The following is a 14,371-nucleotide window of genomic DNA, read 5'->3' on the forward strand; positions in this document are numbered from 1 at the left end:
GGTCTAGAGCACATGACTTATGAGGAGAGGCTGAGGGAGCTGGGATTGTTTAGTCTGCAGAAGAGAAGAATGAGGGGGGATTTGATAGCTGCTTTCAACTACCTGAAAGGGGGTTCCAAAGAGGATGGCTCTAGACTGTTCTCAATGGTAGCAGATGACAGAACGAGGAGTAATGGTCTCAAGTTGCAATGGGGGAGGTTTAGATTGGATATTAGGAAAAACTTTTTCACTAAGAGGGTGGTGAAACACTGGAATGCGTTACCTAGGGAGGTGGTAGAATCTCCTTCCTTAGAGGTTTTTAAGGTCAGGCTTGACAAAGCCCTGGCTGGGATGATTTAACTGGGACTTGGTCCTGCTTTGAGCAGGGGGTTGGACTAGATGACCTTCTGGGGTCCCTTCCAACCCTGATATTCTATGATTCTATGATTCTATGATTAATTTTTTTAAGGAAAAAGAAAAGGTGAAAGTGGCCGGAGGGAGAAATAACCTGCCTGACAGAAAAATGAGAGCAAGGGAAACAGCTGATGGAAAAGATGTATTAAAATGCATGAGAATGAGCAGAGAAGGAAGAGCAGAAACAAGGGAGACACATACTAGGAGAGTAAACAGTCTATTTCTTTATGAACTTATATATAGTCTGATGCCAAAAACATACCATCTTGCTGGATGTTAACAAAATGATTTCAGTCCTTCTCTCTTTCTCTCTGTTGTATATTTTGAATCAATTATAGTGATGATTTCATCTTTGATTCCACCTTTATTTCCTCCTGCTTAACGTTTTCCTCATATTTTTTCTTTTTAAAAATCTCTCTTTAACCCTTTTACCAAGATTACATTGCACTTTGGCGTGACCCTTTCAGTCTTTTATAGAGCTGGGACAATAAGCTTTGCAATATTTCCTATCTCAACAGATTTCCCATCCCTCTTCCCCCACCCGCACTGCTTCTGTTCCTCATCTTTCTCTTCTCTCCTCCTGTTTTTTTTTTTAAATACCTCCTCATCCCCCTTGGGAGCCTCACCTCATTTAGAACTCCTAGACCATGACTGCTCCAGTTACACTTTGGCTTTAATGTGTTTTTTCACATTTCTGTCTTGGGTAATTGCATTTGTTAAATTAAAAGTGCTGTTGCCAAGCTGACATCCTTAAATTTTGGCTCATCTTAACCATAGCAGCTCATATATTGATGCTGTTCCTTATCTGTTTATTTTTTAAAAAAATCTGGAATATACCCCATCTATACTATGCTAGAAACTCACAAGACTACATTCTTCCATCTATGCACAGGAAGTCCCATGTGTAACCCACTATGTACCCAGAAGAGAATAGATCCCTGAATGTATAGGGCTCATCATGAGTCATCTTTCACACCCACTCTGGGGAGAAAGGGGCATAAAGCACTCCCCTGCGTGAGCATCTCCATCTGGTCTGTGTGCATGTGTGAGAGCAGCTGCTGCAGGGGAAGCTGCTCACCCTCCCATGCAGGCACACAGGTAGTGGGCAGGCAGGATTGCAACAATAAGTGGAGTCTAGGCTCTGCCTCTCCAAGGGACTGGCTGGCAGAGCTGAGCCAGGCTAGAAGGGGATGTAAACTCTGCTAGGACCAGAATATTTTCCCTTTTGGAGCAAGGGGGCAGCAGGGACTGAACAGTGACGCCGCATTGGAGCGGGAGGTGTAATTCCCAGTATGAGGAGACATACCTGTGATTGAGCTAATGTGCTAAAAAGGAGTGTAGCTGTGGCAGCACGAACAGAAGAATGGGCTAGCTGCCCTGAGCATAAACCCATGATCTTGGACAGGATCATACTTGGGGTGGCTAGTCCCTTCTGCTGCTTGCACTACCTGGGCTATGTTTTATTTTTAGCATGCCAGTGCAATTAGAACTAGTACAAGTATGTCTCCTTGAGATGAAAATGACACCTTCCAGCTCTAGCGTAAACACACTTAAGAGTCTCATTCTGTCCCTGGTGTGCTCCTGGGGCAGTGAAATTCTACATTGCCCCTTCCTGTGGGCTTGTGGTAACACCATGATCTAGTCCTTATTTCCCTAGGAATTTGTTTTTTTTACCATCTTTTATGTCTATGGCTTTGTTTCTATTCTGAATTACTGGTTAATATAGGGGTCCTTGCAGCTTTATTCTTCTATTGCTTTTGAAATAATTGTAGTAAAAATTACTGCTGAACATCTAGAGCCCGATTCTGGTGCCAGTGAGTCCACAGCAATTCTCCCATGGGCTTCAGATGTGCAGGATCAAGTCAGTAACATTTGGTTTTGTGTCCTTGCAAATACACTGTACACATAGCAGTGTTTATGCCCTTCTGTGAAAAAATGATGGTTCTTATTATGTTGTATTCACTATTCAACCCCATTGTGCAGTAACATGAAGTTTGATGTATCGTAATTTACACTTTTTTCATTTGTTTGAAACTCTAAAAGCTTTTACATACTGTGTCTATTTAACCATTTTTAAATTAAATATCATGCTACATTCATCCCTGGTGTAACTCCACTGACGGCAGCGGAATTGCGCAAGGCATGACTTTGGTAGAAAGTATATTTATAATGTGTTAGCATTTACCAAATGTAGTTAATAACTATCAAAAAGTCATTTTTGTCCCAGATCCAAGGAATTCCATAAGTTACCTTATTTTTGTGAATAAATGCAATGTTTTGCCATTTATTATCCTCTTTTTGCTGAGTGCAAAGGAATAATTTTCCTCTCATATCTCCATAACAGATCCTGACTTCTGTCTTCTGTTCTCCCTATAATTGTGAAAGTCTTGGTTAATAATTGTAATATGCTTTGAAATCCTTGGCTGAAAGTTGTGGAACTGCAAATTATTATTATACGTATTTATTATTTCAAGATGGGTGGATTTTATCTTCATAGAAGGAGCAGAATATTTGACTTCAGAGCTGTTTTGTAGATTTGAGAGGAGACTGTTTTTCCAATTAAATGATTATTAAGAACAGAAATGAAGGTAGAATAATGGATGGTCTTGGAGGAAGAAAGCATGGTATTTAAATAGTACTGAAATTTTCTGAAAATGCAAGACCGTAATGTCCAGCTGAAGAGGAACAAATCTAGGTCAATTTTTCAAGTTTGATTTATTTATTAAGCTTTTTCCTACAGCAAATTTTGCATCAGATGATATAGGTCAACTCTACAGCCTCTGGCTTAATTGGTCTCTTCAGGCTCGAAACTGTATAATAGGCAGTGTTGGTAGTGCCCCCTATTTTTAAGGTTGTCTGATATTTCACATTATAAGACCCTGTTTTCAGTTGCTTGTAACTTTGCCAAACTTTAACTGTTTGGGTTGAAATTTTCCATGCAAAGGTGTCCCTTAAGCAGAAATTGTTCTGGAAAATGTAACCTAAAATGGTTTAGCCATGTCTAAGAATGTGTCTAGGAGAGTATATGTTGTTTTGCCCATATTAAAAAAAAATCAGGGTGATGCTTTCTTTGAATCCCTCTGGTGCCCCTATACTAGACTAGAAATTTGGCAAGGGGTGCCTTTATGTCAGGGTCATGCCTTTTGCCACTCCTGTGAAAATATACCTGAATTTGGCCAAGTTCTAAATCTCTGAAAAATCACAGTTCACACATGCCCAGTAGAAATGTCTTAGATTTTTAGCAGCTAAATTGCCTGAAACTTGCATCCACATTGGGCATGCTTCAGTCCAGAGTTGAGCAGGCTTTCCCAGCAATTGCATCTTTCCCTGCAATTGCATCTCTAGGGTCAGGCTGGAATCAAGCACCAGAACTCAGAGCAGGGAGACTTTGTCTTTTGGGTGCTCAGTGACACCCCGCCTCCCACCTGCTGGTCCCAGGCAGCATGGAGGAGCAAGCTACATGATTCAAGTGCTGAAGAGACATGAGCCAGACTTGGGAGTTTGTGTGCAGGGGGATTACATTGGAACAAGGAACCTGTGGAAGGGAAAGTGCAGGACTTGGAGGCTGCTTGGGAGGGAAATTGAAACTGGGAGTTGGGGAGGGAGACTTGGACTCAATGGGCAAGAAGATAGGGATTGGGAGATGGGGCAGACAGAGACTGGCTGGAAAAGGAGATTGAGACTAGCAGGCAAGGACACTGGGCTGGGGAACTAGGGAGGAAATGGGGGGATGGGGTGGTGGGGACTGAGATTGGATGAGGAGATGGGGGAGACTGGGACTGGCGGGGCAAGGAGACTGGGACAATGAGCCCTGGCAGGGAAACTGGGACTGCAAGCCACTGGGGACAGAGGATGCAGGTGGAGGGGAGGGGTGACTGGAAGCCAGGGGGAGGAAGAGAGACTAATAAGACTAGGAGCCTGGAAGGAGGGAATTGGGACTGGGTGACAAGAAGGCTGAAGACAAGGAGTTGGGAGTGGAGGCGGAGAAATGAGCGTGACGGGGCTGTGAGATTGGGATGGGGAATCTGGAGGGGTGAGACTAGGTCTTGTTGAGAAAGGAGACTGGAATAAGAAGTTAATTTTCTCTCTGCACTGGGCTTTCAATGTATGCATCCCAGGTCCTTTGCCAAAAGAGACATAATACTAGGATATAATGAGTGCTAGTACTGCTACTAATAGATAGTTCATATATCACTTTTCAACATTAGATCTCATAGCACTTTACAGAGTTGGTCAGCATCATTAACACCGCTTTACTGAGGCACAGAGAGGTGAAGTGACTTGCCCATGGGTCACTTATAGGTTAGTAATAGAGCCAGCAATAGAGCCAGGTCTTCTGAGTCCAGTGCTCTCTCCACTACCAGCACTGCTATATACTCGTGTTTTACATGTGCGCACACAGGGTAGTTGTGGTACGTTATATGTATATAGTCGTACTAGCTTATATGTAAAATGTAATGAATCAAGTACCTGTGAAATCAGGTATTGTGCAGAGAAATAGTCTCAGAAGAACTAATGGCGTATACAGGAATTATTTAGTTTCACATATTTATATAGTTTGCATTGATTCGTATCAATCTTAACTGCACTGAATTGTTTTTAAATGTCAGTGTCAGATATTCTGCTCTTGGTATAAGATGTAACAAGGACAGCAATTACTTTGTGTAGTTGTAGCATTCTGAAATAACAGTATGATTTTAAGACTCAGATTGAAATTTTCTTTTCAAATATTTTCTCCAGAACTTGTTTCCAGAACCCTTGTCCATACAAAGTAACACTGTGCAAGTCCTTAAAACCCTGTGGGAGAAGACACAGCTGAAGGGAACACATGGTTTTGAAACTGCGATGATTCAATCTACATTTCCACACCAGAAGGTAAACATTTATTCCTTGGGGTGGGGTTGAGGGGGAGGAAGTGATTTTTATACCAACCTTTAGAACCGGTCTACATGGATCTTTGCCATAGATGTGATGGCTCCATCCTGTGTTTAACTACTGGAAAGCAAACCTTTTACACATATGCACATGTGTGCACACATAATATCAGCATCATAAATATCTTAGCAATTAAACATGGGGCCCAATCCTGCTTCCAAAGAAGTCGATGGAATTTTTGAGGCTGACTTAAGTCAAAGCAGGATCAAGTCCAGGTGGCATCTGCTCCTTATTTCCAGCTACTGAATCACATTAAAATAAACTAATTTTTTTATATTATTTTTCCATGTGAGCAATTGCTGTCTTGCCAAAAATATGCTAAGCATTTGCACTTGGGAGAGGAGGTGGCCAATGACACTGAGAACAGGATGGGAAGTGGGTCTGTGGACAACTGGTGGGATTTTCAAGAGTTCCTTAGGAACAGAAGTCCCATTCACTTTCCATCTCTCTATTAAGAGGTGATGTGAATTAGGAAAATGTTTGAGAACTACTGCTTTTATCATTGGTAAATTTACAATCTGTTTCCACCCTCTTTTGCTCTGTGTATGTTTGTGTGTTGAAAGGAAACTGCTTTATACACTGAGTAATTTTTATGTCACTAAATTTCTTTTGCCTTCAGTGCTGTGTAGCTCTGGTTTCTTCTAGGTATTTTCTTCACACATTACCTTGCCAAGTCCTCTTCAGCCAGTTTATTCATATGGCAGTCTATGGCTTGTTCATGATGGAGGGGCCTCTCTTACATAAACCACACCCAGCTTGTAAGGGCTTTGACCAGTGCTCAGCAGGAATTTTATTTCTGAGCTCTGTGGTGGATCCATAAATGTCATTTTGTATTTTACTTTGAAATGTCTCCAGGTTTCCCTAAGCCCTCATACATGCTTCATGGGAGTTGTTAGTAACGTGAATGAAAACAGGTGATGGTACATGTAGGTATTTTTTCCTATTTACATACATAATTTTAAAGGCTAAAGTCTGAATAGCTGCCATGATGGACTGGTTAGCTGCTCTGTGGAAATTCACACAATTCTGCACAATGCCTTTGGTGCTATGAAAATGATGATTTTTACACACTCCATTCTTACCGTCTGTCAGTTTAAAAGCTATTTGCTGTTTCAGGAATTGTAGGGGAAACTGTTTCAAAGCTATTAATCAGATGTCATGCAAAAGACTAATAGAGGATTATAAAACAGACGTATTTGTGTGAAGTACAGAAATATTCTTGAACATGTACAATTATTTTTTTTGTTTACATCTCAGCTAAAATTTGATGAGCTAAATTGTCAGATGTGGTTTTAAAATCTTCTTTCTCAGGCTGAGACTAAGTATGGAAAACGTCTGCCTCAAAGTATTATTTTTACTAAAGTGATGACGGTTGAAAATAGGAGTTGTTAATGGAAACATCTGAAACATAAGGTGATCGTGTTGCATGCCATATTCAGATGCAACATATACCAGTACGTGCATATCATGCACATACAGATTCTTTATATTCAAAATTAAATTAAACTAGATCCAAGCTTTTTCTTCCAAAATCATAAAGCTGTTCTTTCTATAACTTAGAATAAAGCTTGTAATAGCTCATTTGCCAAGAATGGAGTAACCGGCACAGTACTATGAACTAGGAGATCTGACAACTGAAGTGATGTGAAGTACTTCTGACTACATATTTAGGAACAAATTGAACCCCAGCATGCAATCTGAAGAACTGGGCTGTGTACTGGGCAGATTCACAGTCTAGTGGCGTTTACAGTAGAACCACTTCATGGCCAGCTGCAGTAGCCCTCAGGGCTGGTGTATCTCCTTTCCATATGGGGACTGGCCCCTAGCTCCATATTGTCCCCTTCCCCAAATCCCTGTCCACCCTTATATACAATGAGCCCACGATGCTCAGAGTGTCACACCAAGGTCAATGGCAGCCGACCTAGTAGACCAAGCCAGAGTTTGCAGTCACGAGACAGGATATTGGGAGATCAGAACCAAGAGACAAACTGGAGATCAGAACCATGAGTCAGGAACCAAAGTCAGGCCAGGTCAGGATACCAGGGGGTAAGAAGCAGGAAACACATTGGAGGTATGGAACAGCAAGGCAAATGCCAAGTGTCAAGCTGGGGTGGGATACCAGGAAATCCAGGAGCCGGAGCTAAAGCCAGAGCCCAGTTGTTTAGACAGCTTCCTGTTCCTGCTGCTGGCTTAAATAGGGCCAGTGGGCCAATGAGCCACACTGGGGCTTTAGCAATCACATCCAGCAAACTGTTAGTCTGCAGAGTATTTGTTGCATAATTCTATTACTTTTAGCCCTTTGGGGGTTATTTCATCATTCCTTTTTTGTAAGAGTACATTCTTGGGTAACAGTGTTCTCAAACTAATGGGACAATACATCAAGAAACTGTAAAATTAAAATTAAAAAAATTAAACCATCTAGAAAATGGAACTTTGGAAACTCATCAAGTTGTAGAATTACACACTGTTATTCGGATGCTGGATAACAATCAAGTAGATGAAACACATTAAAGACTTTCTTGAGATTTTAAAACTGAGTCTCGTGCTGTGCAGCAGTTGGCTGGTTTCACGTTTTTTGTTTTTGGTTTGCTTACTAATATAGGGCCTGCTATTGTTCCTATCAAAACTGATTTCATTGCCAGAATTCCCACTGACTTTTCTGAGAGCAGGATCTGGACCTATTGTTTAGCAGATTTCTTTTTATTGCTTGTGAAATTCAGAGACAAAGACTAGCTAGAGTCTGGTTGGCCCAATGCAATTTTTTCAATGTCTCTCAAACATGACCAGAAGTGGCTATAAGAAGTGCAAGTCTGTGACTATACACACACACACACTCTCTCTCTCTCTCTCTCTCTATCTCCTGAAAGCTTTTGCTTTTTCAGAAGTTTGCTTCAGTTGGAAAATTTGCCTTATACTGTGTATAGGTCCAACCGTGCAAGACACAACCTACTCTCAACCCCCAGTGACTATAGTGGAAGCTGAGAATGCACCTTGTGCAGAAGGACTCCATAACTTTTCTTAAAAGCAATTGTGGGTTAGAGCTCTTAACTAACTAAACTCTTAGGCACTTGGGTGTACCAAGGGAGGGGATAAAGTGCTTAGTCATGTAAACTTTCTAGCACAGTCTACCTTTGAATATTCTGGTAACAGATCAGCATATTAGGCCAGATTTTCAGATGGTGTAAATGAATGGCGGTCTGGCGGTTTATACCAGTTGGGGATCTGGCCCATCCAATTTCTGCAGGTAGAAAGACACTTAAAAGAAATACTAATGTGAAAAAGTAGATTTAAAAACAAAATACCCTTCTTTCCCCCCGCCACATACAGACACCCTTGCAGTTTTATTTCATCAAAGATTTCAGAAAAGTGTCCTTACCTTTTTTCTTTTCTGTTTATGGATCTATCGAAATGTAATAAAACATGGCAATACCAGCTCCATACTGTACATTCCATCACAAACAGACACATGTTCTACATCAGCTTAGGAAATTCAGAAACTCTGGGTTTCTGAAAATGGTTAAAGAAACCACTCTCTCTTCCTGGGAGAAAGCAGACTGAACTGTCCTCTCAAAATGCTACTGGAATTTGTTAAATATTTTTGCAAGTAATCAGAAGTAATGGCAAGTTACTGAGGGACAGGATGAAGGTCTTATCAACCCACCTACTGAAGTCTGGAGACATGGCAATCTCTGCAGAATCATTCAGAATATATGTCTAGCTGTGGAAGAGAGATTAGGAGAGTAGCTGTGTTTAATAAGGGTTTGCTTTATAGGAACAGTTGGGAATGCAGTCAACAGACATTAATGCTCTAAGTATCTGTTTTCCTATGTATGCATGCATTGCACTCTTTCATTGTGATACAAGAATGCCAAAGAGATCCAGTTCTTCTCTTTATTGGCAAACTAATCCTTTGTGATTAGTTAACTGATTGCAGTGAACAATTTTAGGTTTTTGATAACCTGCTCCTTTCTTACACACTAAAATAAAGTTTGGAAGAATAATTATTTAGCAGTAGTGTTGTCTGTTGGATAAAGCATAGGATGGGGAGCCACAAGACCTGGGTTTTTCTAATCTTGGCTCAGAGAGTGGCTTACTTATGTGACCTGGGGCAAGTGACTGAAACACTCTGTGCCTCAGTTACCCCATCCGCAAAAAGGATATTAGAGCACTTCACAAACATCAAGCCTTGAGATCTTTGCATAGTGCTAGGTATTATTCTGTTTCACAAATAATCACAGATGATATCACCTGCAGAAAAGTGAGCAATTCTCTATAAATAACAATACCCACCAATTCATAGGAAGAGCAAATATCTTGCATTGTGTTCTAGAGGTGGATGAGTGATCCATTTGCCTTTTATTCACAATCTACATCTTCAAGAACAGCCAGTTAGCCTACTCTCTTCCCTGGGCTCTTCAGGGGTGCCGAGCTGGCTTGCTCACTTGTTTGGTTTGGCAGCAGGTTGATAACATCATTTGCCCACTAAAACCAGGAAAGCATCATCTTAGTTGAGCAACTTGCTGGAAGCAATTCAGAAGGCCTTTAAATTCCTGTTGAAATGGTTAATGTTACTGGCATTTTATTGTGATATTAATGAAGTCTTATGGAGCCTGAAGCCTAGGTAGGGGTGTTTTTTATTAAATCTAAATAGAATGAAATAAATAAATATCATTGTTACTGATACCAATGTATTAATTTATTTTTTGTTTTGTTATTATGTGTTTGAATTACTTTTGTCTTGTGAGATTTACGGTTGTTGAAATTAACATTTTAAAATAATCAGATTAACAGAATACCTTTGACAAGGCCTAAATAGCTGTTGTGCATGTAGATTATCTAATATCAAGATATTAGGAATGAAGGAGATGCTCAGATTTCGGTAACTGTTTGTTTCTCATTCTTAAATGTACACTTATCTTCAGTAAGTTTCCTGTTTACAATGTCACTGAAAAATGAAAAACGTGAATAATTCGAAAAAATATTAATAGCTAGGAATATTCCTCTTCTAGTAGTGAAGGCATTACTCCAGATTAATGCTGGTATACTTGAAAGCAGAATATTGACTCCAATAGAATTGCTTCAGATTTGCATCATGGTGATTGACTGCAGATTTTGAGCCAATATGTGCAGCCAACTCACTATCACAAATTCCTAGCATTACACAAAGAATCTTATGTAGCAATGTACTGTGTGATCATGCCAAAAAAAATATTTATACAACACAGTTTAAATTTTGCCAGAAATAAAGTATTTCCAGATGTATACCCTCATAGATTTTCGGTCAGTTGCTTCAGAGTTCTTTATCAGAAAACATAGGCTACATTATAAAGAACAGAACCAGTTTTATACTCAGTCCAAAATCCATTGTGTTGACTCATGCCATTATTTGCCAAGAGTGACGGAGCAGCTATTTTGTGAACCTTACATGGATTCCTTCAGATTTCTTTGAGTAGTTTTTGCAAGAAAATAATTAACATTTTTAAGCAATTGTCATTTCCATTTATTCCATTTCTTCACTTGATAAATCACTTTATCCATCAAGAAATAATGCCCCATTTTCACAGCTGAGTAGTCACCTTACACCTTCCAGATGATGCAGGTGAGGGACAAGGAAATCTCTTGCCCCAAAAGTTTGACTACCTCCCACCTCACAAGATGGCATATTTCAAGCAACTGCTGATTGCCACACAGACTTTTCTTGAGCCTTTTCCCAATCCCCTGGCACCATAGCCAACGCACCCTAGCCACCCAAGAGGTGATTTTGACAGCATAGAGAAGGCACCTGTTCTCTGGATTTTTTTTTTTCCTTTCAACCCTGATACTATCAACTCATCTCTCCACAATGTGTCATTCATGGAAGACCCTGGGGACACACTGGAGGCAGCATCACCACCTTTGTGCCCAGCTTTCCAGTGATAGTCTAATGACAGAGAATCCACACCACACCAGGGCAGAGAGGACAACACATCTCAGGGCACTTCACTGCCCATTATTTTGCTCAGGTCCCCTTCTTGGAAGCTATTCCTTCACTGATACAAGGGACCAAAAGCCAGGGAAACTTCCAGAAGCTAGCTGGGCACATCCTGCTTACTCTGTTACCTCAGGTCGTTGTGCCTGAGTCTCCCTCTGAAAAACCTGCGGTGGTTCCTGCCTAAGTAGCTACCAGTTATCCTGCCATTGACAAGTCAGCTGAACAAGTATGGTCAGTGTAGAGAAAGCTCTTCAATTTCAGAGCAAAGCAGCCAGCTGAGTGCCATGAATGGAGAGGGTTCCCCTGTAGGAGGAGAGTTAGTTCCACTGGTATGGGAAGGGCAGTCAGTGAGCAAAGGAGTCAAGTTTTACTTGCCATTTTCAGTGAATCAGTGCTCAAGTGCCAGGAAAGAAAGCACCCTAGACACGGATAGCCTGGTTACACCAAAAATGAGGTATGCTTGAGTACAGTCCCCAAAGATTCAGCTTTTCAATCCTTAGTTCTTGGTGTGCTGGGAAACACTTATGTTCCAGCTCCTTTTGGACAGAAGAATCTTTTTGTCCTGTTTCTGCTGATGGAAATTAAATGTTTATAATTAGCAGGTTTTTCTGATGTGCTTCTTTGACTGCCATCTCTCCTTGGGACAATAAATGTGTTTTTGCAGATATCCCTGTATCTGGTATTTGTGCATGTGTCTGTTTCAAACTCAGCAGTTGGTTGAGATGAGGTCTTTTATGGAGGAAGAGGGTATTCAAACATTTCTATCCCCATCTTAGAAGTACAGGAGAGTCCCTAGTTGTGAAAACAATGGGCCAAATTTCCCCCTGCAATACAGCCCCTTTCCTCTGTCTGCCAGCACAAAGAACCTTTAGAGTCAGGGACTCTAGCCAGCTGGGGATTCCTCCGACTGGAGGAGTCCCTGAATGGCATAGATCTGTTGTAGTTGGCTCCTCTTTTCCCCTTGGCTCTAGAGGCATGGCCAGGAGATAAGGCAAGGCTAGAACGCTGCTGTGGTCCAGCAATCCACAGCTGGGATAGTGACTCCTTTAAGGTTTGTTAGGAAAACAGTTTGTATGAGATTCATTTAACCTGTTACTGCAGTTTTGGAACTAAACCTCATAATATCAGTGCTGCTCATCAGAGGTTTGAATTCTGGCAAACAAAACCCTCTAGTCTGTCTTTTAAAAAAGGCTGGCCCCAACCTACCATTCAGTGATTAAGGCTGTGTTGTGGCCTCATATCCATTTAAAAAAGAGGAAATTCCCAGCGGGGTAGTGTCACTAGAGACCATTGAAGCCTAATGGGTCCAAAAAAAAAAGGAAGCCATAGAGAGAGGCTGAAAGTAGTAAAGAAGTTGCAGCTGGAGGGAGTGGCCAGAGCAAAAGCTTGCAGGCGGGAGTGGCCAGAGCACAGCTCTGGAAGAGTATCAGAAACTCCCCAAACCCTACCTTCTGAAGAGTTGCAACTTCAGCTGCTTCTGTTAAGAGAAAAGAAACACCCTGTTTTTAATAGATCCACCCAGATGGGGTGTTTGCTGCCACAAAACATGAGAGAAGGGACTCTACTAGACCTTAACCCCCCAAAGCTCAATGCTCACCAGATGCTATTTATAAACTCCCAGCATTCACCCATATGATTTCATTTTACAAGTAATAAATTGTGGGGCAATCGGATCATTCATACTGTGAATTTTTTATTACTGCCCTAGGATCTGGACCATGTACAGATGCATCTGGAAGAAGTGAGGTTCTTTGATTTATTTGGATACAGTGAGGAAGCAGGAACGTGGCAGTGTTTCATGTGCAATAATCCTGAAAAGGCAACAGGTAAGGAATCTTCATTCACTACTTCCATACAACACGTAGCAGGGTTCTGGTTCTGGCAGACTACCTTACCTGGCTGGATGATGCAGTGTAGACTTCAAGTCTGCAAAAGCAACATGATTCCGACACCTTATGTAGTAGTAACAACAGAGGAGAAGATCTAGCCATGGCATTGTTGAGCTTTTCCACATGGGGACACTCAGGAAAGTTCAGTCAGATCCTTGGATAATGAAGTTAGTTACCAAAGACCACCTTACTCCTGAATGAAACCATAGGGGGTGGGCATAACATAATTTATATGCATCGACTTCACACTTTTGGTTGATTCACCTTAACTTTTTCTGGGTGTCCCTGTGTAGACATGGCCTATGAGAGGGAGGCTGTTAGGAGGGGAAATACTGCAGCAAACTCTGAAGAAAAGGGCAGACAAATTCTCCCTATAACTGGTGCTCATCAGCAAAGTTCTTCCCTTCCCTTATCTCTCTTCCTAATATTTCTGAAGAGACACAGGATTAAATTCAAACCTTATTAGCTGTGTGTTGGAAGTGGTGGTGTAAACCCAGAGTGAATGTGGACATGTATACTAACCTGACCAAAGCCCTGCAGTCACCCTGTGCAGCAGGAGTAATCTGCAGACATGGAGTGGACATAGGGAACATGAATGTAAAAGTCCATACTGGTCCAGGCCACAGGTTCCAGCTGAGAATGTCCTTGCTGCAGGTGTTTAGGGAGCCTAGAATGGATGCAACAATTGCCCTTAATGTACATCTTTGAGTACACATCCCTGGAAGAGGTAGCTTAAATTTGACTCTGAATTATTAGTTTTAATGTGATCAAATTACAGGCACACTTTTTCTGGGAACAGGCTGTTTAACAATTCAGTGATGAAAATGTTTGTACAGGTAAAAAAATAGGTGTGTCAAATTGCTTACTATATTTGGTATCATTGTAAGTAGAGCTGGGAGCACAGCCTGTTACTGAGGTTGCCTGATATTTCCCATTATAACACCATTTTGCAATCATTGTGAACATCTGCCCAAATTTGGCCAAGTTATAAGCCTTTGAAAAATCAGTTAACACATGCTCAGTAGAGACTTCTTCAATTGTAGCAGGTAAAATTTCCAAACCTTCTCACCTCACTGAGCAAGTTTGAGCCTCGCACAGATCCTAGGGCTGACCTAACTGCGCATGCGCCATCACCACAAAGTGACAGAGCCTGCTCCATTGACTGCTGCTATATTGACCAGGA

At 41.3% G+C, this 14,371-nt stretch overlaps 1 protein-coding gene across 5 annotated transcripts in view; it reads left to right on the top strand.

Moving 5' to 3' along the window:
* VEPH1 (ventricular zone expressed PH domain containing 1) overlaps positions 1-14,371 on the top strand; it is a 151,749-nt gene that overhangs the window by 107,238 nt on the left and 30,140 nt on the right. For 4 of the 5 annotated variants that reach the window (XR_006283828.1, XM_007067077.3, XM_037909413.2 and 1 more), the window contains 2 exons: positions 5,134-5,268; positions 13,008-13,125. Coding sequence is in view for 4 of the 5 variants with exons in the window: in XM_007067077.3 (XP_007067139.2) it covers positions 5,134-5,268; positions 13,008-13,125 (253 nt within the window). In the remaining variant the exon portion in view is untranslated. Of the gene's footprint in view, positions 1-448; positions 3,936-5,133; positions 5,269-13,007; positions 13,126-14,371 lie in introns of those variants that run through there. The other variant, XM_043522609.1, reaches the window with a different exon arrangement.

This window comes from Chelonia mydas, chromosome 9 (genome assembly GCF_015237465.2).
Source record: "Chelonia mydas isolate rCheMyd1 chromosome 9, rCheMyd1.pri.v2, whole genome shotgun sequence".
NCBI lineage: Eukaryota > Metazoa > Chordata > Testudines > Cheloniidae > Chelonia > Chelonia mydas.